Source organism: Mustela erminea, chromosome 15 (genome assembly GCF_009829155.1).
Source record: "Mustela erminea isolate mMusErm1 chromosome 15, mMusErm1.Pri, whole genome shotgun sequence".
Taxonomy (NCBI): domain Eukaryota; kingdom Metazoa; phylum Chordata; class Mammalia; order Carnivora; family Mustelidae; genus Mustela; species Mustela erminea.
Window position 1 is genome coordinate 60451760 of NC_045628.1, and position 25481 is coordinate 60477240.

The 25481-nt window shown below is 41.4% G+C and overlaps 1 protein-coding gene across 9 annotated transcripts in view; it reads right to left on the minus strand.

The window, feature by feature from the left end:
- Positions 1–25481, minus strand: part of RCBTB1 (RCC1 and BTB domain containing protein 1) — a 52539-nt gene that overhangs the window by 10013 nt on the left and 17045 nt on the right. For 4 of the 9 annotated variants that reach the window (XR_004279149.1, XM_032314857.1, XM_032314858.1 and 1 more), the window contains exons 3-11: positions 25256–25425; positions 24516–24666; positions 14651–14817; positions 11478–11636; positions 8126–8233; positions 7615–7757; positions 6014–6204; positions 2776–2902; positions 325–476 (exon numbers count right to left, since the gene is read on the minus strand). Coding sequence is in view for 8 of the 9 variants with exons in the window: in XM_032314857.1 (XP_032170748.1) it covers positions 325–476; positions 2776–2902; positions 6014–6204; positions 7615–7757; positions 8126–8233; positions 11478–11636; positions 14651–14817; positions 24516–24666; positions 25256–25381 (1324 nt within the window). In the remaining variant the exon portion in view is untranslated. Of the gene's footprint in view, positions 1–324; positions 477–2775; positions 2903–6013; positions 6205–7614; positions 7758–8125; positions 8234–11477; positions 11637–14650; positions 14818–24515; positions 24667–25255; positions 25426–25481 lie in introns of those variants that run through there. The other 5 variants (XM_032314859.1, XM_032314860.1, XM_032314862.1 and 2 more) reach the window with 4 other exon arrangements.

The window sequence follows — 25481 nt, forward strand, 5'->3', positions numbered from 1 at the left end:
TCCACTCACTTTATGCATCTTCTTCTATAGTACAAAGGAAGGGGAATAAATAGAATTACCCCCTCATTTTACTTCTGAGATGAGATGTTATTTGCATTAGCAATGTATACTTCAGTATTAATAGATGAAAATAAGTCCACAGTCATAAATAAATGTATCCATAATTATTAACCATCATTACTATACAACACTGTTTTTAAAGACATTTATCTTCAAATATTGTCTAAAAACCAGTCAACCTGACACTTTTTAAACTTCTGCACTGTAAGACCACAAGAGAGTTGTGTGACCACGTGGCTTGGCCTGTCCCGCGGGCTGAGGTACCTATAGCATCTTCCGGCGGCAGGTCCACTGTGTCTGTGTAGAGGTACTGGAGAAAGGCACGGTACACTGGGTAGGAAAACTGGTCTATTTCTATCACCTCCTTCATATCCTCATTCCAGTAAGACTGGAACATGGACCGAAAGTGCTCACACCTAAAGAGAACACAGAAAATTACCTATGAAGTTGCTGCGGTCAGGTAAGTATTACAGGTCTCCTGAACTATTCCTATCCTTGGACCCACACACCCCAGGATCACGGATTTGCAGCTAGCAAAGGCTTTCACATTCACCATCTGCATATTTCCTCTTTCATTTTTCGAAGAGAATTATCAAATACTATGAATTATAAATGGAGCCTAGAAGTAAGGACCTAGCACTTCCAGTGTTCCACTGTCTCCATGTGGCAGACCTCATTCAGATCAAGCATTCTGCTCACGTGTTTTTCTTAAAAGTATTATAGAGAAATGCATTTTTAAACAATGAAATTAAAAGAATTCAGAAATGATAGTTCAAATCTTTGACTATGTATCAGTATCATTCAAGTAATTTATTTGGTTTTTAATTTTCATGTAATCAGAATATCCTTAAAATGGTTTTAAATGCTAACTGGATTACATTTAGGCTGATTATTATCCCATTACCTTACATGATAATTTTTCTTCTTTTCTGACACATCTTCAAAATAGCCATTAGTCCTATTTTGTTCTTCTGCTTTGACCTGCTCCCTTTCAATCTTCCCAAGCCTGTTACTCACAAAATACATTCACTGGGAGAGTCACAGATTTCAAAAAAATGTCAGTGGGGCTTTTTATGTTGTATTTGCATGGAAAAAGCCACCTGTATGAGGAACTGATTTCTAAATACTGGGTTTTCTTAAGTATGTCATTTACTTCAGTTTTAAAAAGTCACCTTTTCAAATCCTTTTAAAATGAGATATGGTGTAAATAAACATAGATATTTTCAAAATCCATTCTCAACTAAAAATGGTTCCACATACATAAGACATTACTTCATCTGAGAAGTAAAGAGAACAGTCGTCTAGGCAAGGAATGACAAATTAAATGTGACAATTAAATGAAAGGAACAGATGGTTGACCACAGGTTCATGGAAAGGAACATTTCTGGTTCACCTGTTAATACTGTGGTTCAGATATTTACTCTCAATAATAACTGGGGCACCTGAGTGGCTCAGTCATTAAGCGTCTGCCTTCTGCTCAGGTCATGATCCCGGGGTCCTGGGATGGAGCCCCGCATCGGGCTCCCTGCTTAGCGGGAAGCCTGCTTCTCCCTCTCCCACTCCCGCTGCCTATGTTCCCTCTCTATCTCTGTCAAATAAATAAAATTTTAAAAAATTAAAAAAAAAATAACTGACATATGGCTTTTGGGTTCCCTTAAAATGTGTTATTTTGTAAAAAGGTTTTCAACTAAATTTCAAAAGGGACTTCTAAATGGCCACTATAACTCCCAACAGTCTCACTTCATGTGCCTCTTTTTCAGTAATGGCAGCCTCAGGGCCCAAGAGTCAGGGCCCAAACCGTTATTAATAAATACAATCCTGTCATCATCCACTCTCTCTAAAGGACATTCCTGTAATTGGGAATTAGATGTCCCTCAAGGTCAGAGTGAACCACCACTCCTGACCGTGAGTTTTCTGCTTGAGGACAAAGAAATCTTTAAGTGTAAAAGAAGATAAACACACTTTTCACTAAAAATCTTCTGTATTTTTTTAAGCATGTAAATTTGTCAATGGAAATAAATATTCACCAGATCTTCATTTAAAACACAATACAGACAGTGAGCCTGAAAGGCTCAGTCAGACTCTGGATTTTGGCTTAGGGTCGTGGGATCAAGCCCCATATCAACCAGGGTGGAGCCAGTTTGGGATTCTCTCTTCCTCTCCCTGCGCCCCTCTTCCCACCCTGGCTCAGAGCATGCTCTCTCTCTCTCTCTCTCTCTTTCAAAAAAAAGTGGGGGGAAACGCCAACACAATACAAATATTCACATTACCACATCATGCACTTTCTTTTCTTTTTAATTAATTAATTTATTTGACAGACAGAGACCACAAGAGGACAGAGAAGCGGGCAGAGAGAGAGGAGGAAGCAGGCTCCCTGCCGAGCAGAGAGCCTGATGCGAGGCTTGATGGGAGGCTCGATGCGAGGCTCGATCCCAGGACCCTGGAATCATGACCTGAGCCAAAGGCAGAGGCTTTAACCCACTGAGCCACCCAGGCGCCCCACATCATGCCTTTTCAAAAGGCAGGAGTGCATACTCACATCACATGCAAAACTCTTCAGTAATGCATGGATCCCATTCACAAAAATACTACGTTGTACCATTTCTCTCTACTGCCAAGGCTATTCCTAATCAGTCCCCATTTTGTGGGCTAACAGAAAAATGGAGATTGCAACAACAAAACGTTATTAATGTCTCTAAGTTAACACAAAAATACCTGATTTTCAAAACAGCCTTATGGACATGGATATATTTCCCATCAATTCGAAACTTCAGATCAGCAGTTTCTGGACTATCAAATTCTTTCTTCAGTGATTCGGCAACTGTTAAAAAGTCTTCATGTTCTGAAAGCAACAAACACATTATTAATACAACAGGCTCAGGAAATGTGCTAAAGATATGCAAGACTTCAAAAAAATAACCATTAGCATGATAAATAATTCCATCAGATTTTTTTCAAGAGTTCATGCCTTATTTGACAAATCAATTTCACTGTATCAAAGTAAGTACTTTGGGTCTTTAAACTACCAAAAATAGTAGTTGGAAAAGCCAATTACCAGTCTTACATACCAGGTCAGACATCGTATTTATTTATTTATTTATTTATTTAAAGATTTTATTTATTTGACAGACAGAGATCACAAATCAGCAGAGAGGCAGGCAGAGAGAGAGAGGATGAAGCAGGCTCCCCACAGAGCAGAGAGCCTGACGCGGGGCTCGATTCCAGGACTCAGGGATCATGACCCAGGTCGAAGGCAAAGGCTTTAACCCACTGAGCCACATTTTAAAACGTATATTTTGGGGCTGCCTGGGTGGCTCAGTCAGTTAAGCATCTGCTTTCGGCTCAGCTCATGATCTCAGGGTCCTGGGATTGAGTCCCACAACAGACTGCCTCTCCCACTTCCTCTGCTTTGCTCACTCTTGCTTTCTCTTAAATAAATCTTTGAAATGTGTATTTTTTAAAAGAATAAAAAGTTAAAGGCAGTCTACGATTATATAAATACTTAAAACTTTGGTTGCTCTCTTCACAGACTAAGAATTTATCAATTTTCCCTGACTGAAACACCAAGAACATCTTTGCTCTGCTTTGGGGTAGTTTCAAGGAGCTAGTAAATTCAACTGAAGTTGTGCCAAGAAAGAACTTCAGCAGTAAAGTGGTAACGCCATGCAGTCATGTTCTTATACAAAGAAACCCTGCTTCCTAGGTTTGTGGAATCTCAACATCCCCTCTTAATCCTAAAGATTAATGTACAAACAATAATCCTTACCTACTATCTAAAAACAGAGTAAACTGACTTAGTAACCATGGATACTCAAAGGGAACAGTTTCACAAAAAGCTGATCACACTGCCTGATAAGAACTGCTGGAATGATTATTTGTAAGTCTAATTGTGACCTCACCAAGAAAAAGTAAAGACACTTGTACAAATTAGGTAACACTTTCCTGTGCAGTCTATGCACGGACAAAGGAAAACAAGTAGAAGGCTAATAGGAAAACAAAAAGAGCTCCAGAGATCACTGGCAATGAATGCAGGTGCTGTGAACTTAAGCGACAGGTTTCACCTGCCCTTAGGATGAGAACGGGGCTCTCGCGGCAGCCTGCTGCTCTTGGAGGAGGGACATCTGCTAAAACCGAGGCTGAAACTTAACAAAGAAGCTTACCCATGAGCTTTACTATCAGAACCTCCCAAGGAAATGGCATTTGTCTAAGCCCTACCCTGGGCTCCCACAATGTAGAGCTCTCTTGGCTGTGGAGGAAAGTGGACACTCTCTCAAAAATCAGGCTTTCCCTGCCCTATAATCTGGATCCCTGGGAAATAAAAGAGAGGAAATGACTAAGATGGGCACGGAATCCAGCATCAACAGTGCTACCCCACCCACTCACGAAGTAGCTTCATATCGGTGCCTCCACTTCTGCATCAGTCCTAAGGCCTGACTAACACTTTTCCCCGTCTTGGCTTCCAGCCACAAGGACAATACTGCCTTTCAGAAAAAAATATTCTTCAGAAGTGTTTCTTAACCCGCTGCTCTCTTTCTAACACTCAGCTGAGGCAGTAAACTGAGAGGAAAAAACCTTTCTGACTTTTGGTAGATGGGAAAGAAGTACCTTTTCCAAACTTAACATTAAAAAATGTTACAACTTTTGTTCTGAAAAGGATGTCTATTCAGGATTAGGATTCTGAGAGGCAAGTAGCTGGAGAAGCCCTTTATAAACAGGTCCAGGTTAAGGAGCACATGGGATTCTGAAGACGGACACAGTATTTGGCTGTACATGCTACACATATGTGTGATTATGGCCAAACAGTCCCATTAGGGAAACTAATTTTTTCAAATCACAACATTCACTGCGAAAAAATATGGCAGGTGGACCTGGGTGGCTTGATCAGTTAAGTGTCCGATTCTTGATGCTGGCTCTGGTTATGATCTCAGGATCACGAGATTGAACCCATGTTGGCTCCATGCTGGGTATGGAGTCTGCTTAAGATTTTCGCTCTCCCTCTCCCTCTGCCCTTCCCACTCTCCACACACTCTCTCTCTTTAAAAAAAAAAAAAAAAAAAAAAATGTCTATATTGTATTATAATTAAAGAACCTGGAAATGTTCAACTTATTTCACTTTAAATTGAGTAGCAGCTTAACTCTCTCCAAACATACTCTTGCTCCCATGCCCATAAAGACGGGTCACCTAATGATGAGACAGCCACGCTAGCTGTCTGACACACCTGATGACACAAGGTTACTCAAACAAAGATCTGCACACAAATTCTTCTAACAGCACTAGTCACAACAGCCAAAGGTAGAAACAATCCAAATATCCGTCAAGAGATGCACGGAAAAACAAAGTTTGGTCTATACATACAATGAAATTTCATCCAGCCATACAAATGAAGAACTAATGTGTACTACAACACAGGGGAGCCTCAAAAACATTAAGTAAAAGAAGCTAGACCCAAAAGGTCACACATGTATGAGTCCCTTTATAGGAAATACCCAGAATAGGTAAATCCTTAGAAAGGAAAAGCAAAGATGTGACTGCCAGGGATGGGGGAAGAGAGAATGGGGAGTGACTGCACAACAGGCACAGGGGTTTCGTTTCATTCAGGGAAATGAAAATACTTCAGAACTCGATATAAATGGCAGTCGCACAGCACTGTGGCTGTACTGAATGCCTCTGAACTGTACACTTTCAAATGGTTAACTTCATGGACGTAAATCTCACCTCAATTAAAATGAAAGCACTGAATGGGAGAAAACAGTAAGTCTCTATAATATTTTATAACATACAAATAAATTTTATTATGCAAATCTATTTTGAGGAAAGGAATTACAGCTATTGGAGAATAAAACATTCTAGGACCTGAAAGAGCCCACAAACAGCAACTACAGAAACAGAAATAGAGCGGTCAACTGCGAGCACGGCTCTTCCCCGGGTGGAAGGAGCCCTGAGCTTTCTCACCCACGGACAGGAGGCGCCACGAGACGGCAGGCGTGGCAAAGCAGGCAAACACGTCGTCGGTGCAGGAGAAGTGGGTGAGGTGGGGCAGGATCACCGACTGGCCCCGGCACTGGCCCCACATGTACACGTGCCCGCCCTGGGTCTTGGCCGCCGATGTGTGTGCGGAGTGGCAGGCCGCGATCTCTACGACCCTGGAAAGTTTTAAGAAAAATATATGTCATTTCTTTGTCACAGAAGCCGAGAGCACGCCACACAAGGTAAATAAAGGGGTCATGCTGACAGCACCACAAAAAACAGCCCAGGATTGAGGGATATTAGTTATCAGGTCATAAGAACACAACTGAAAGGTCACAACAAGAGTACTGTGCTTTTCCCTTGCTTGTTGCCCCACTTCTCATCCTAACCTCATTCTGAATTAGGATAAATAACAATCACTGTTGAGGACAACTTGGACAAAGGGACTAGAAACTAAAGTAGATGAGGAAAGGGGACAGAGGCAAAACGTCCTGACATTTCCGGGGGGCTTAGACAATAGCCAAAAAAAAAAAAAAAAAAAAAAAGGTGTCTTCAAAATACCATTTCCCTGATACAACTTATTCACTCAACCCCTAAATAAGCACTGGCCTCAGGGTAATGGACTCTGAACATCCTAATCCAAATGGACATCAAGCCCGACTTAGATTTCTCAGTATCCTTCTTAGACAAGGTCCTACAATCAGAAGACAACCCTCTAAAACTTAGTGGGTAAGGACTCACAATTTGGCTGAATAAACAAAGCATTATTCCAGTGATATACATTAAATCAAATCAATATTTAAAGATACTGTCCTTGGGGCGCCTGGGTGGCTCAGTGGGTCTGCCTTCAGCTCAGATCATGATCCCAGGGTCCTGGGATCGAGCCCCACATTGGGCTCTCTGCTCAGTGGGGCGCCTGCTTCCCCTCCTCTCTCTCTGCCTGCCTCTCTGCCTACTTGTGATCTCTGTCTGTCAAATAAGTTAAAAAAAAAAATTTAAAGATATTGTCCTTTTAAGAGATTTTATTTATTTAGAAGTTGTTTTAGTTGGCTCAAAGGAAAAGTTAGAACTACACTCTGAGTTTCTATATGGTGACAAACCCTATTTCACTCCCCTACGAGATGGATCACAGGAAGGCCGTAAGAATTACACCAATACGCGTTAATGCCTATCAATCACAAGAGGTTATTTTAGAGAGCTACGTAAGAATCATATCAACCGCACGTTCACTCTGGCTGCTATTCAAACTCTTGTTCAAAATGACAATGTAAAGAGGGCACCTGGATGGCTCAGTGGGTTAAGCCTCTGCCTTCAGCTCAGGTCATAATCTCAGGGTCCTGGGATGGAGAGCTGCATGGGGCTCTCTGCTCGGCGGGGAGTCTGCTTCCCCCCTCTCTCTCTGCCTGCTTCTTTGCCTACTTGTGACCTCTCTCTCTTTGTCAAATGAATAAATAAAATCTTTAAAAAAAAAAATGACAACGTAAAGAAACAGAAGAGTTACAAAAGCTAAACCCCATAGCTCAGCACACAGAGCCCCGAGTCCAAAACCACACACAGAACCCTGAGACATGGTACAGCCCAGTTACCTTTCTTTCTCCACCATGATGTGGGCCGGGCTTAGCAGGTTATTTTTATTGCCAGTTCCCAGCTGCCCATACGTGTTAGCTCCCCAGGCATAGAGCAAGCCCTCATCTGTTAGTGCTAGAGTGTGTGCATAGCCGCAGACAATCTGCAAGTAAATTTAAATGGTTACCATCAACAGGAAAACGGGAAAGGCAGGAGAAACATCTACTTAAAGACCACAGCCAGCTTCTGCAGAATGCCAATTCATCATCAGTTATGGACTGACATTCTCTGGAACATTAAAAAAGCATTAGAAAAGCCCAAGACTGAGACTCCTAGAGTTTTCCAATCGCCCTTTTTTTTTTTTTTTTTAACTTGTCAAGACTGATGTGTCACCACCATGGTGTTCCTTCTCAATATGGGAATTTAGAGAAGATGAAACTGTAAATGTGGAAGATGAAGGCACACAGTACTGTTCTCCAAGTCGGGGCAGGGGAGCTGGAGGTGAGCAGCAGCGCAATCCAGCACACATACCTGGTTCACACACACGCTGTGCAAAGCCGCCACTCGCACAGGGGTCAGCTGATTGCCATTGTTTCCCAAGCCTAGCTGACCATTGCCATTGTAACCCCAGCCATATACCTTAGAGAAAGAAAGGGAGAGAACAGGCTTTTAAAACTGTAAGAGGGAATATATAAAAATGCCGTTCACCTAAACAAATCAGGTACTTTTCCACTTCCAACACCCACACTCTATGTGATCCCACAAGGGATCTCCAAACAGAAGATATTTTGGGGGTGGGGATGGCAGAATTTGGCATAACAAACCTACTGTTTGGATAGCCTTGGGGCAAGTCATTTAATCTTGTTTTACACATGAGGAAGCTGATGCTCCTTAACAATTATGAAGCACTTCTTATATGTCAGGACATGATAAAAAGTACCAGGAATAAGTTTTTGGTCACAGTTTAACAGGAAAGATGGACCACTGCAAACTTTTGCAGTCAGGTGGTGAGCGCTATCCTAGAGATACAATCAAGTCACTACAAAAGCAGAGCAGAGAAAGGACTTAGCTAGAGAAAGATAGCTTAGGAACAACTTTCAGAAAGCAGATTTGAGCAGAGATAAATGGAAGTGAATGTATTCCAGGGATAGGGCACAGAATGTTCTAGAAGCAGGTTCTAAACATGAGCAGGCAGACCTAGCAGGACAAGTCCAGCACAGTGGCAGGACTGAAGACTAGAATGAAAAGCAAAGGCCAATGGGGTGAAGTACCGAAACACATACTAGGGAAAGTAGAATGCATCTATGGGCCTTCCACTGAAATACTTCACACATCTTGGAAAGATCGTGCCGGCTCCACATAACGGGGACTGGACTATTTAAGACTAGAGGAGGGACAGTCATTCAGGAGATATGTGTCTCTCATTGGCACACAGATGAGCCCTGCTGAGGGTCTAAATTAAGGCAATGACAGGGGGATCCAGAGAGAAGGAACAGACAGGAAAGAGGTTAAGAAGATGACATAACAGAATGTGGTGACCCCTTTGCTCTCTGGAGAGGGGAGTCATCAGCTGAAAGTAGCGGAGCTGGAGACAGGTTTGCCAGCAGTGGTAAAGGTTTAGAATGGCAAGTGTGGGACACAGAACAAAACAATGACCAGGAAGAGACTATAGGTCTGGTCAAATGAGAAACCTGAAATGTCTGGTGGCACAGGACAAGGCAGGGCAAACAGATGGATGGGGCTTTTCAGGGCAATGTGACAGAAGGGGAAGGAGGACAGAGAATTTAAGATACCAGCAGGAGATGGTTAAAAGCACTTTCCATAACATAAGTGCAACAGGTTTTAACTTTCTGCAGAGAAATCTGGCTTTAGCTATCAACAACTTTAATGGCATACCCTCTGACTCAGAAATCTCATTCCTGTGAACTTATTCTACAGAATACTTACAGAAGTGTACAGAGATATACAGTAATGCAGGCAGTCAGTGCTACAGTGTTTATAACAGCAAAAATTTAGAAACATTTGCAATATCCATTACTAGATTTCTCGGTGTGGGTCATCCAATAGGAAAACTAAGTAACCATTATAATGAAAAGCAGCTATAAATGGTCTGATAATAGATTCAGGTAAACATCTGTCTTGTTAGCAGGAAAGCTGCAGACTAGCAGAGAAGAGCAGTAACCTATAATGATCCCATTTTTATAAAAGACAGTTATATTTACCCATATAGAATTGTTTATAGGGAAAAACCCAAAAGGATAGTCATTAAACTATTAACAAGACTGGAGAAAAGGTACTCACTTTTTACTTTATGTGTTTCATCTCCTTTTATTTGTGAAAATAACCACATAATAATATTTTTTAAATTAAATTTATTTTTAAAAATAAAGGGAAAGTAAAGAATACTGAGATGGAGGATGTCCAATGACTATCCCAAGAAATTCTGAAAACATCCAAGATGACATCAGGATTGATTCAAAAAATAAGTTCACACTTCAGGTGAACATGGCCTGAGGAAGAGACTCATCAAATCACTACGCTGTACACCTGAAACTAATGTAAAATTGTGCACTGACTATACTTCAATTAAAAAAAAACAAACAAAAACAAGCGCATATATACAGAGAACAGATTGGCGGTTTCTAGAGCTGGGGGCAGAAGAGCACAGGCAAATGGGTAAAGGGGGGCCAAAAAGTACAAACTACCAGTTATAAAATAAGTAAGTCATCGGGACGTAATGTACAGCATGGTGACTACAGGTAGTAATACTGTATTGCGTATCTGAAAGCTGCTGAGAGAATCAACTTAGAGTTCTCATCACAAGGAAAAAACTGCATGGTGACAGATATTAACTAGACTTACTGTGGTGATCTTTAATTATATACAAACACTGAATCATTACACTGTACACCTAAAACTAACATAATGTATGCCAATTATGCCTCAATAAAAATAATTTAAAACAGTAAGTTAACATAGATGAGTATTCAGAAAACGCCAAAGCACTCTAGCACTGCAATGCATACCCCACACATCTGTAGCCAAAGACAATCTTTGTGGGGTGCCTGGGTGCCTCAGGTCATGATCTCCAGGTCCTGGTTAAGATTAAGCCCCACCCCCCATCCCGCCCCACCCCTCCACCTCTTTGGCTCCCTGCTCAGCAGGGAGGCTGCTTTGCCCTTGCTTCTGCCCCTCCCCTGCTTGTGTTCTCACAAGCTCTTTCTCTCACTCTCTCAAATGAATAAAATCTCAAAGACATATCTTTGCATAATTTTTCTCCACTAAGACACTGACAGATTGGTAACAGGCCTATTTAAGTAGAAGTTACAACCAGAATAATTGTACAGAAATAACCATCAGCTCAAAGGTAGCCACGGTAAAGGATCACTAAAAGTTGAGTTTTTAAAAGTAGCCAACAACAACTGGCACAAAAAATTCTGCTCCTGTAAGTAGCTTCCTCCTGCCAACAAACTCCAGATGCAGGCGCACTGGAGTCCGTCGCTGCTGACAAATATCACCAGTTAACTTGACAGAGGGCACACTTGATTTCTTCATTGGATAAAAGAGGTAGTATCAAATTCTTCACTACAGTAAATCACAAATACCTATGAACACCAAACTATCTGGGGTCTCACAAAAAAATAAAATTGAGACATATGAGTATCTTTACTTGCAGATTAATCTTAGAATTAAAAATTCATACTGAGGAGCAAACACCCTCTAGGTACTCCTCAATCAGTAACCAGTTAACTACCCACGAAACTATAAAACAAAGCACTTTTCCTTCCATGATCGCATACATGCTCCTCATGCAGAAAATGCTATTTCACGAGAGAGGAGGTGAGGATGGGGGGGGGGGGGTGCTAGTGCAGAGAGAGCTCACCTCACCATTGTCCAGAACAGCCATGGATGAGGTCTGACCACAAGCAATGCCAACCACCCTCTTAATATGTAAACAGTTTGTAACTTTGCGAGGAGTTGGTTGATTTGTTGTAGATCCTGATCCCACCTGGCCACAGTTGTTATAGCCCCAAGCGAATACCTACACAAAACAAGGGGGAAAGAATGAATTACTAGTAACAGGGTGAACATTCTATCTCTAACACACATTAATAATCATAAAATAAAAATAAATCCACTTAATGAATATTTACAATGTGCTACATGGCTCTACATACTTTCTGGGCACCACGACCATCTTTAATTTTCATAGTCATCCTGCATAGTGACCCTGGGCCCGGGTAGATACTATTATCACCCACATTTTCTACACAGATATGGAACCCGAGAGGTTAGGTGGCTTACTTGAGGGTCTACCAAGTAAGCAGTAAACGTGGAATGAGAACCCAAGAAGTGTAGCTGTGCTACTAACCATGACACCGTACTGCCTCTGTCATATGACAGCCATATATGATTTGTCTGGCATCAGTAAGAAATAAAGCATATACCACGTAAGTAGGAGGGAGAGGAAAATTCTGCTTAACTCTTTGGACACAAATACTCTTTTTTTTTCCTTCACAGGAAGCTTTAAAGCCCTACAATGCTTCTCCATGTCTCACTAATTGCCAAAACTGAGTATTACTTAACGTTTCCTGATGACTCATGGCCATCACAATTACAATTACCAATCACAGTTACAGGTCATAACACAGTAAGGCTCATAAGTACCAAAGAGGTGTCTGTCCCTACAGAAATGACACCAGGTTGTTAGGCTATTCTGGATACTGTCTTCTCTGAGTTTTCATTCACTGTCAACTCCAAGCAGCTCCCCTCCTCAAATGCACCCTGTGCACCTTTGGCCTATGATTTTCCATTAGGCGAAAACCAGATTTCTAAAGAGACCCAAATAAATCTCTAAGCTAGTTAAAATCTAGTAACAAAGATGAAAAACAAAACAAAACAACAACAACAACAAAATCACTGCACGTTAATTACCAACTAAGCCTATCAAGTAAGAGTGTTACCAGAGAGAAGAGTAAGGGGAGGGTGGATGCCAGCAGCCTGGGAAAGAACTTCCTCCAACACTAGAATTTCTAGGGAGCCCCCACCCCTTTCACTTGCCCCGGCAATGGTCCTCCCACATCCTGAAGTCTGGCTTCCACAATCTTTCCTCGGTCAGCACTTCCTACCTCCGCTCACACGTCTGATGCTGCCCAAGGCAACCAGAGCAAAACCTGTGGCTGGAGCCTTAAAAGAATATGCACTAGAGGTTCATTTCACAGGTACAAAAGAAATAACTGGCAACACTTCCCGAAAGTGGGTTCACGGGAGCATCTGGTATAATATAAGACAAATATTTAGCACAATTATCCGAAGTAGCATATGCTCACAGTTAAAGAAAACCAGGATTCCAGGCTGTACAAATTAGGGAATTCTAATTTTAATATTCTTCTGGCACTTCTTCTCAAGTACCCCAAACCCTTGCAATGCAGCTGCCTGTTATTTAAAAATGAGGACTAGGGTTCCAATAATCAAAATCAGAGCAGCAAACTACAGATTCGGGGCATAAGACCCGAGTGCTAGGCCTAGTCCCAGCACATCCCAGCCGTGAAACCTTGATCTCACTCAGTTTCTCTGGTTTCTTCACCTGTAACCTGCCCCACATAATAAAATCACTATTAACATCACTGATGGATTTTAAATGGGAGAACAGAATGGTCTGTGCTTTAGAAGTCACAGGGAGTATGGGCACCTGGATGGTGCAGTCATTTGGGCATCTGACCCTTGGTTTCAGCTTGGGTCAGGATCTCAGGGTCTCGAGATTGAGCCCCACATTGGACTCCTTGCTCGGTGTGGAGTCTGCTTGATATTCTCTCTCCTCCCTCTGCCCCTCTCACTCATGCTCTAAAATAAATAAATCAATCTTAAAAAAAAAATTACAGGGGGCAGAAAAGTAGTAATACTTAACAGGTAGACCAATTAAAAAGCTATAGAATAAAAGAGACCATAGCAATAGCCCAGGCTGACAGCAAGTTCTGACATAAGGTTATAGAGATAAAGAGAAACAAAATAATACAAAAGATTAGAAGATAGAATCAATAAGATCAGAAAACTTTATGATAAGTAAGCAAAGAACTTGGGGGTGAAAAAGTGGTACAGTACCTATTGGAATGTTGGTCAAGTTATTTTCTATGACATCATTACATTTGCCAAAAAACAAAACAGACTTTAATGGATGAGGTAGTTAAAAAACAAAAACTAAAGGACAGACCACTGTCATACACATCTGATTTATAGTCTTAGCAAAGAGCAGGAGACTCAACTGCCGTAAGGCTTAGTCTACTGCTATCAAAAGGGTGGTCCTCATCCCATAGGTTATATTAGAAAAAGAGTGTGTTCCCACATGTTTTTAGTTGTACACATAGGGCTACTATGTTTATACTATCCCAGATATACATAGGGTCATTATTTACTTTTTAGGTTGTTAGCAAAAGGTGTTAACAACCTAAATATCCATCAGCAGATAAATGGACAAACTATGGCATATACACATACAGAGTATTATTCAGCCTTAAAAAGCAGAGAAATTCTGACACATACACCAAACGGACAAACCCTGACAACATTATGCTCAGTGAAATAAGGCAGTCATAAAGGATGAACACTGCATGGTTCCACTCCAGTGAGCTACCCAGAGCAGTCAGACTCATGGAGACAAAATGGTGTTCACCCGGGGCCGGCAGGGAGAGGGAGAGCTAGTCTGGTAGGTGCAGCTTCGGCTCTGCAAGATAGAGTTCTGCAGACGGATGGTGATGCTAGTTGCATAACAATGTGAATATACTTAATGTCACTGAACTGACATTCAACAGATCACATGGATATAAAAATACATACACATATTTTATAAAAATATAAAATTTGCCATCCTAACCCATTTTAAGTGGTTAAAGAGACCATGGCAATAGTCCAGGCATATGATAAAATGGTTGGGGGAAGTGGCTCTCACACATCCTGAGGCCTGGCTTCCACAATTCTTAAAAATGGCTAGGACGGCAATTTTGTATTACGTGTATTTTACCACAGTTTAAAAATAAAGAATAAAAGCAGGGTACTTACCTCTCCATCAGCTGCCAGAGCCATTGAATGATGTGAGCCACAAGCTACTTCAACCACTTGCTTGATCAAGAGATTGGTACAGACTTGGATGGGAGCAATGCCTTGGTTGGTCGTCCCATTCCCAAGCTGGCTATATCCATTGTGGCCCCAGGCATAAACAACTCCATCTATACGAGATGGCCACACACAAAGAATCAACTCCAAGAAGTAATGGTAAGCCCTGTACTTTCTTCCCCAGACTTTGCAAAACTTATTCTCCAACCTTAATTTCTTTCACACTGCCTCCTTCTCCCTATAAAGTAACCACTGATGAAGGGAAGGGAAAGAGGGAAAGATGAGGAAACCAGATAGAAAAACGTAGAATCATTCAAGAAAGGACCTGACACTAATAAGAGATCAGTTTTACTTTCAAAAGTCAGTTTGATATACAAAAATTAGACCATCTGAACACACTGATTCATCTCAGTAGTTTCCATGTCAGGTACCCAGCAAAAGGCAAAAGACATAAGAAAGCTCACCATTATCAGTCTTTACTATCATTTTACCAAATACCAAGTCTCGGGGAACCACTGAGGGTGTGTGTGTGTGTGTGTGTGTACGCACGCATTGTGCACACACAACTCTCACAAAGTACAGAGGAAAGAGGTATACTTTTTGTATAAACTACATACAAAAATGTAAGAGCTTTCCTCATGCAGACTATAATTGGCAAAAAATCTGGCTCCATTTTTCTCTAATGACTTTATCTTTTTGGGACTCTGACAGAGATAACTTCTTTGTTTTCTCTCTAGAAGTACCACTGTTTTGTGCATTTCCTCCTACAGCAAGCCTAAGTGTCAAGAGCAGAGATCTCCAAGTTACGCACTCTCCGCATATCTTTCCCATGGTAATAAAACATCCTGCCCTACTAAGGACAATCTAGACCTGGAAATGATGATATCCAAGAGCAAAGCAGAAATCCAAGCGTTATTGTCAGGCTGCTGTCTCGCTGAAATGGTCCCTAAGCAACCAGGGAAAGGTAGGTTTCTGATTATCTAATCTAGAATCTAATCTTCTGTTTCTCACAAGAGGTTTTCCCTATTACAAAAATTATGACAGGGGCGCCTGGGTGGCTCAGTGGGTTAAGGCCTCTGCCTTTAGCTCAGGTCATGATCCCAGGGTCCTGGGATCGAGTCCCACATCAGGCTCTCTGCTCAGCAGGGAGCCTGCTTCCTCCTCTCTCTCTGCCTGCCTCTCTGCCTACTTGTGATCTCTGTCTGTCAAATAAAAAAATTTAAAAAAAAAATTATGACAGAAATCATAAATGGGAATAATTCATCCTAAAACGAATGAGGCTATAGATTGAAAAAGTGTAACATCTAAAAAAAAAAAAGTCCATGATATTATGTTAAAGTTATATCAGGTGATAGAAATGTCCAAACTTATAAGTGTTTTCATTCCTAAGAGACAGAAAAATAGACCTGAACAGATAAAAACATAGCCCTTGTTCTTGGATAGTAACACTCAGTACCAAAAAGACGATAGTTTTTCCTATGCAAATATATAAATTTGAAATAATAGCAATAAAATGACTTAAGTTACTTTCTGGAACTAGACAAACTGATTAGAAAGTTCAGTGGGAAGAACACAAGAATAAATAGAAAAATTCAAAGAGGGGCGCCTGGGTGGCTCAGTGGGTTAGGCCGCTGCCTTCGGCTCAGGTCATGATCTCAGGGTCCTGGGATCGAGTCCCGCATCGGGCTCTCTGCTCGGCGGGGAGCCTGCTTCCCTCTCTCTCTCTCTCTGCCTGCCTCTCCATCTACTTGTGATTTCTCTCTGTCAAATAAATAAATAAAATCTTTAAACAAAAAAAAAAAAAAAGAAAAATTCAAAGAAATGAAGTGAGAGGACAGCTGGCTCTACCAGTTATTAAAACCTATAAAAAGTTTCTAAAACTAAAATTAATACTAGGACATGAACAGATAGACAAACCAGTGAAATGGAACTGAAGCTCTAGAAATAAACCAACTGCATACACAAATAAAAGCTATGTCATTTCGGGAAGAAAGGACTTTTTACAAGTTGGTTGAAATAACTGGTTATGTTGAAAAATGAGATTCAGTGGGTTAGGCCGCTGCCTTCCTCATACCATGATAACTTCCTAGTGAATCAAATATTTAAATGTGAAAAATAAAACTATATAGTGGGTATTAAGGAGGGCATGTATTGCATGGGGCACTGGGTATTCTAGGCAAACAATGAATCATGGAACGCTGCATCAAAAACTAATGATGTACTGTATGCTGACTAATACAATACAATTTAAAAAAATAAAACTATACAAGAATTAGAAGGAAAGAATTGGTGAATTCTTCCATAATCTGGGAATAGGGAAACTTTCCTATGACTCAAAATCTAGAAGCAATAGAAAGAGTGATAAATCTACTTAATATGTTTTTTAAAACTTTACATGGAAAAAAACACCAAGAACAAAGAAAAAAATGAAATATTAGGAAAAAATACTTATAATTTATATTACTAGGAGATAATGTCTGTATAATAAAAAGAGCTTCTAAAAATATAAAAGAAAAAGACCGAGAACTCTCTAGAAATATGAACTGATGGCTCACAATGAAAGAAATGTACATGACTCCTAACCATACGAAAAGATACTCATCCTCATTCTTAAGAGGAAAAATCCAAATTCAGAAGCTGAGACTCCTACTCACCAAAGCTACCACCTAGCTTCTACCATTGCCGAAAGCCTGCTATGTCAGTAACAAAGACTAATGCCGAGTCCCTGGCACAGCATCACCCTTTTAAAGAGACCGACTACCTACTTCGTAATAGCTGACTATTACCAAGCTGAGTCCAATTGACTCTTTCAATCCTGGAAGGAGCAGCCATTCATACTAACAGAAATCAATACATAATCAGGATAAAGGTTTCCTGCACACAGGGCCTGAGCTAGCACAGCTATACGAGGGCTTACAGAACACAAAACCGCTCATTAGACCAAGGCAAACGAGGTGCAGCAGTGCTCTCATGACCACGGGGCTTCCAGTCCTATCTCATGAACAGCAACACGCAACAGAGGCCAGCTGGACACAGCAATGACAAGCCGCCTGAAGGTACAGCTAAGGCATCAGCCCGGAGAAGAAACCATGTGAGGACGGGACACTAAGCTCCAAGGTACAGATTCTAAATGACCACTAAATGGTGCTGTTTCCCTAAAAGGTAGAGTAGGTGGGTCCCGGAACCACAGTGGATTATATGAGTGACCCTACTGACCATCATTCCCAGGGACCGACTTGGGGAATCTGTGCTTCCTGTCCCTGAAATTAGAGGTTCTGTAGGTTTAGAAGTCCTGGTTCCCTAAGTAGAAACACTTCCACTAATGGACACGGCAAGAATTCCACTGAATGGCACTTCTGTGTTCCTCTAATCAAAGGATCAAAAGGAAAAAAGGAGTCACCCTGTTGGCAGGGGCAACTGACCCAGTCAGCAGGAAGAGGAAGGACTGCTGATATATACTGGGGGCAAGAGAGGAATATGCTTGGCAAGGAGGTGAAAGGTGGTACTTTGGGTGCCCACTTGTCCAACAGTGACGGCAAACGGAAATGCACAGTAGCCATAGCCAGAGTACAGCATGGTTAGGGGCTTGCATCCCTCAAGCATGAGCATCTAGGTCACACAATTAGGTTAGCCCCCAGGGCCAGATGCTACCCAAATAAGAAAGGAACCTAGAAGGAGCACTAGAGGATGGAGGATCTGAGTATCCGTGTGGCCATGAGACTAGCTACGGGAGGAGGCAATGAATTATCCCACCAGGAGTCTTCACTAAGTCTTCCCTAGGAAAAGAATCCCTCCAGAAACCTGGAGGAGCTATCCCCAAAACCTGTCAGAAGACATGGATCTGAGCGGTGCATGGAAGAGAATGAATGAATGCTGTGCTGCGTCACCCAGATGCTCCCTCGGAATTAAGGACCTTATTCTCCAGATGCTGGGACTGCTGCCAGCTGCCTGTTCTCAGCCATTGGTCCTCTCCAGATGTGCCCGTGGCAATCACCTTCTTGTGATTATCTTATTATTATTACATTATTATTATTATTATTATTCTTACTATCATCACATTATTTTACTATCTTAAAATAGTATATATACATGTTTCTTCCCTTTTTACTTGATGAAGCATAGAAGAGTGAGCTTCCTGAGATGGCCTTTAGTCCCAGCTCCCCAGGAAGCTTTCAAAGCAACCCCATCCAACCCCATCAACTTCCCCAGCCCTGCTCTTGCCACACAGTCTCTGACTAACCAAGGATCAAGCTTCAGAATCATGTCAGGGTGAAGAGATGAGCAAAATTACCACCGGATGAGACAGTGAAACCAACTAGGATAGAAGGGAAAGTGGGGAGTGGGAAGGGCCCAGGGAAGGGCAAGCACAGAGGGAGGAAGCAAGGAAGCATCCCACGAAGTTCTGACCTTTAAGGAAACCCAGCCTTCAGAGACTAGAAGTAGAGTTGGAGGAGTGGTCAGAAACAACTAATTTTATAAGTAATCTAACTTAATATTACTTCAGAAGACAGAAAAAGAAATCCACAAGCCCTAGGTCTATGTGTAAAGTAATAAACAAAATGAATACTGATCTTCAGAGTATCACCAGATGGGACTAGATTTTTTTTTTTTCTTTTGAGGAAAGGCAGACTGCCACATAGCACCTTGTTTGGCTGTGTCTAGGGTCTTGGAAGCTTGACTACCCTATGTTCTCCTACAAATGGACTTTGAGAGCTTGTTTGGAGGTTCTAGTGGGGAGCGCAGCTACGTATGCCCCGGACTTCCTCTACTGGGGAAGGTGGTCCTCTCCAACTGAGCACAGAGCTTCAGGAGGGAAATACATGGAGCAGTGAGGAGGAAGAAGACACCCACCTACCCAGCCAGAACAGCTGTATCAACCCTGGTGATCAACAGGGTGTCAGATGCGGCAGCCAGATCATGCTCACATCCTAGATTTTCAATTTAATGATGTACCACTGACCTTTTAGAAAGAACACAAAAGTCAGTGAAGTGTGGAAAATTGAACACATTTTTATCTTTACTCCTTCCTCAAGGACCTTATTAAGGACCTTATTCTCCAGATGCTGGGACTGCTGCCAGCTGCCTATGCTGATATAGAGTGAAGGGAGCGATTTTTTTTTTTTTTTAAAGGCAACAACAATCAAGGACAAAAAAGAACAATAAATAAGATGATGACAAAATTTTGGAAGATGGAAGGCAGATAGATGTGGTTAGTAACACCGATGACCAGAGAAGCTGATACCTACAACTGCAAAAGAAGCAGCCAATTACAACCTGGGATCTCAGGAAGGCCCAGGGATTGGAGGGACCAGACACCACAGGAGATGTAAGCGTGGGTGTAACCCAAATCAGAAGCACTTAGACCCCAAATCCTCATCCTCTTTCTGTGGGGTCAGGCAACAACCCCTTGCCAACGCTGGTATAAGACAAGAGACCTACAGCATTTACTTGCTGTGAATTTCTTACTGTAGCTGCCCTGAAGCCCACATTCCCCCTTTGCCCAACCTCCCTCCCTCCCTTCTCCCACATAACACGACAAAGAAAATGAGCTAGCCAAATAATCCAGAGAGGCCCTGATGACAGCCTTGAGGCACCGTTTTGAGGAAAGAAGTGGAAGGCCACATACTGAATAGTGAGATCCCTGTCTTTCCCCTGCTCATGGAAACCTGTCAAAAAAAAAAAAAAAGCCTGTCCAGGTCAGGAATCTGGAAGGTTCCACTCTACAGAAGCTCATATACTGACACTGAGAGAATCCCTAATGAAACAGCTGCTATCTCCCTGAAGTGAAGCTTGGCACTTGAGAAACCCATGAACCCAGCGTTCCCAGCACGTGTATTATTAACACCTGGGTCTCACCTGCAGACAGACAGCCAAGATCACCAAACTTTTCAAGAAAGCCCCTAACAAGGAAAGTCAGAGACCGGGCCGCCTGGGTGGCTCAGTGGGTTAAAGCCTCTGCCTTCGGCTCAGGTCGTGATCCCAGGGTCGTGGGATTGAGCCCTGCATTGGGCTCTCTGCTCAGCAGAGAACCTGCTTCCTTTCCTCTCTTTCTGCCTGCCTTTCTGCCCACCTGTGATCTCTGTCTGTCAAATAAATAAATAAAATCTAAGAAAAGAAGGAAAAAAAAAAAAAAGAAAAGTCAGAGACCAAAACAAATTAAGGAGAAAGAAAAAAACCGGGAGGGGAAGAAAAAGAAACACTGCAGAGAATAGAAGACAACATGAAAATAACCTACGACAACCTCAAAGAGAAGTCAGTGAATCCATGACACAAGGACAGGAGGCTCAAGAAAGGCACACAGAGAGAACAAGGAAGAGAACAGGAAAACGTAACAGCAGAAACATGAAAACCTGACGTCAGAGTTGTAAGATAAAGTTGAAGAAATTTCCTAAAAAGTAGATAGGAAACAAAATATAAAAAAGAGGATCAGATCAGAATCCTTTAACTTCCTTCCAAGAAAAATTCCAAAAAAGAAGAGAACAGAGAAAACAAAGAAGGGACATTATCCATGAACTATAACAAGAAAATAATCCAGGGCACCTGAGTGGCTCAGTTGGTTAAGCGACTGCCTTCGGCTCAAGTCATGATCCTGGAGTCCCAGATCGAGTCCCACATTGGGCTCCCTGCTCAGTGGAGAGTCTGCTTCTCCCTTTGACCCTTCCCCTTCTCATGTTCTCTCTCTCTCTTTCTCTCTCTCTCTCAAATAAATAAAAAAATAAAAAATAAATGAAACAAGAAAATAATCTAGACATGAAGGAATTTCCAAACTGAAGAGTCAACAGAATGATCAATACAATAAATTAAAAATTGGGGTCCCTGGGTGGCTCAGCTGGTTAAACATCTGCCGTTGGTTCAGATCATAGTTCTGGGGTCCTGGGATTGAGCCCTAGTGGGGCTCCCTGCTCAGCAGGTAGTCTGCTTCTCCCTTCTCCGCCCCCGCTCATGATCTCTCTCACTCTCTCACTCATGCAAGCATGCTCTCTCTCATAAAATTTTTTCTTAATTAATTAAAAATTACCCACACCAGAGTATATAACCATGACTTTTTTCAGAAAACTGGGAATAAAGATCTTAAACCTTCCAAAGAGGAAAAAACGGTCATATGCAAAAATAGCTAAAGACAGAATGGCATCAGAATCTCAAGAGCAACCCTGATTTGAGAGGTGTGATGACTTTAAAATTTGGAAATAAGATTTTTAATCATGAATTTTAAGCCCAGCCAAACCACTGAGCAACTGCATGCATAATATGAAGACATTTTAAGAGACTGTCTCAAAGATTTCTCTCACACCACCTTCCTTGGGAAGCTACCAGAGAATCTGTTCATCCAAATAAGGGTATAATCTAAGGAAGACGACACAGGGGCACAAGAAATAGGGGATCTAGAAAGGACAAAGGTGAGGGGACTTCACAGATGACAGTGAATGAAGTTCTAGGTTAAGAGCTGGGCGGCAGGCCTACAGTGACCAGTCCTGGCTGGAACACGGGGCTGGAGGGCTCCAAAGACAGACAGACAAATCAGAAGTGCTGAGATACATATACTGCTCTACTGATGCTTTTGGACATAATGACAGCCCTATAGAAAAATAAGTGAACAAATCCCAGGAAAACAAACAGTTGTACAGAAGGTGGTAGCTCAGCCAAAAATCACAGTTACAGAGTGTTAATAATGTAAACACTGAATATCGACTTAACCAAAATGGTGGTATTGCTATACTGAAAGGACTGAAGGAGGAAAAGAAGGGGAAAGAAAGCTAACTTCTATCAGCCATGATAAAAAGTGGAAGAATAAGATCTAAAATTGAAAATTCACAAAGAAAGTGTATATGTATTAATTTAAAAATCAAGATAAAATGTGAAGAAACACTTGAAGGGGTTAAAAGTGGTTCCTTCAGAAAGGGTAGTTTCTAAGACTGAGGAGGGGTGAGGCAGAGGTCCTTCTGTTTTTTACTAAAAGCCATACGCTACTTGATGTTTTGAAGTGTTTTAAATGGTTTAATTTGTTTTAAAACTATTTGTTCGTAATACGTATACAATATGCACAAATATATGTGCTATACATACACTGATACATGATGTAGGATACGTTTAAAGTATATTGTATAAAATGTATCATAACAATCAAAACAGAATTAAAGAAAAATATTCCCACTAGAAAATCAGCTATTTTATTTATATTTTTATGTTTTATGTTTACTTATGTTTATATCATTATAACACTCAAGATAGTTAAGACTACACGATCTGGACTCTGCAAATAATTCCAAGAGCTGTAATTTCCTAAGGTCACCACTTTGAAGAAAACCAAGAATTTAAATATATATATGTTTTAGGGGTGCCTAGGTGGCTCAGTCGGTGAAGAATGTAACTCTTTGGGGACTGGGTGACTCAGTCATTGGGTGTCTGCTTTCAGCTCAGGTCCTGATCCCAGTGTCCTGGGATCGAGCCCCGGATCGGGTTCCCTACTCAGCAGGAAGCCTGCTTCTCTCTCTCCCACTCCCCCTGCTTGTGTTCCCTCTCTGGCTGTCTATCTGTCAAACACATAAATAAAATCTTTAAATAAACAAAAACAAGAATCCAACTCTTGATTTCAGCTCTGGTCATGATCTCAGGGTCGTGAGATCAAGCCCAGTATTGGGTTCCAAGCTCAGCAGAGAGCCTACCTGAGATTCTGTCTCTCCCTCGCCCTCTGCGCCTCCCCCCACTCACACATGAAGGTGCGCACACGCTCTCTCAAGTAATCTTTATTTTAAAAATAAATAATATAAATGTATACGTTTTAGTGTGTTTGCTCTAAAAAACTGTCCCAGTGTTTTACAGTCAGATATCAGTAACCAGTTAAAAGTGGTATTTGTTAGGAAAAAATCAAATCATTAGGTCTTGAGAGATGACAAGCAGAGCCAGTCAGCAAAGTAGTAACTGCCTGAGAGAGCCAGTGTGATGCCAGAAAGCACAGTTACACAACACGGGAAGTGAGATCATCACTTCATTACGCTCAACACCAGTTATATTCTCACTAGACAATCACACTCAGATCTGGAGCTCCACAGCCTGAGAAAGATGCAGACAACTTAGAATGGATTCAGATATGAATTAAAGGCAATTAAAAAGCTCAATACTAAGACCTCTGGCAATATCCAGGGAAGCTGATTCTCAGTCTGGAGAGAGAAAGAGAAGTAAACAAAAAGCTTCCCCACAGAAAGCAGAGGATCTCTGCTAGAGAGAGAGAAAAAGTTAACATGCTTAAAATATTAAGGAAGAATTTAGGTTATATAGAACCTATTTTTCAGAGTCCTGGTTGTCCACAGTGCAGATAAATTACTAAAGAAGAATGTTACAGTGTCCTTCTTCAGTGATAGGAGAAGTAAAAGGAGTAAAATCTATCCCACACTCTTTCCAGATGGCACACACATGAATGCCAGGGAATAAACGAAAATTTCTTAAATTTGAGATTCAGGAACTACACAATAAAAGGAAAACGAGAATTATGTGTGTTTATAAAAACATGCCAAATAAACCCCAAAAGTTGCCTTGCTACCATAAATCCACTGAAAAATTAGGCTGAAGGACTACTTCATTTGCTACATCGAATCTTTAACAACTTTACATTAGCATGCTAACGTTTGCTTAATTTGCAAGCAATATTATGGCTGCTCCAGAATTAACCTGAAGTGCTTAACAGTTTGGTACAGTTCTCAGAAATTAAGAAATAAACCATTCGAAATTATTTCATATGGCCCCACCTCCCCTTAGCTCAGAATTAATGCTTGATCTCCCACAATGTGAAAAGCTGGCTTTGTTCCCTCTTTACCTTCAGTGCTGAGAAGGACATGTGGTCCACTCCCATAACTAAGGCTTTTAATCTTCTTTCCACATAAGGCTTCTAGCTTTTTGGGTACAAGTGTACTCTGGTTATCTCCAGTTCCTAGACAGTTACTATAGTTCAGGCCAAATACAAAGACCTAGAAAACAAATAGTTTTGTTTGAGTCACTTGGCCTAAAGTTACACAAAGGCTCCCTTCTCCACTCTGAAAATAAGACACAGTCAAGTTCAGTGTGACAGCTCAGTAGGTAGGAAAAGACGGATCGCATTAAGAAAATTTCAAGCTCTGCTAACATTATTGAAGTTTTAGAATATGTGGCTATACTATGAAATTCAAAGAGTGCAGAGGGTTAAGGGGTATTAAATCAAGAAACTGAAGAGACAGAGAAACTGTATCAAAGACATGGTCTTCTTGAATTTCAGATTCTTTTTATCCCCAACCTTTTCAGCAGATAAGGAGGTAGGCCTTGCTGGATGCATTTGGGATAGCGGTAGGAGAAAAGACTGGAAGGAAGGTAAGAGCCAAAGGGATAAAGTGCCAAAAAACACACCAGGGAAAGTGGAATGAATGTGTCTATGGCTCTTCCACTGAATTAGTTCAAAACAGAGACTGATATGAGTAAACTTGCATTCTGGAAAGCTCAGCTGACCATAACCTTTTCTTGGTCTTCAAACTTCACACTTTAGAGCTCACCCCTATTCCACACTGGGTTTTAAGAGATTCTTACCTCATCATTGTCGGTAACATACAGTGCTTCATTGGCTGAGGTGCCAAAGACACATGCTTTCCGAATAGATGCAATTTCTTGAGGGGAGAGCAGAGTGAAGATTGGCCACTTTCCTACATCCACCATGACTCTGGCTTCAAGTAATTCCTATAAATAAGCCGACATCTCTGCTGCAACAAAAAAAGGCCCCAAGAAAAAAATTAAATAACCACTAAACTAACTTCCA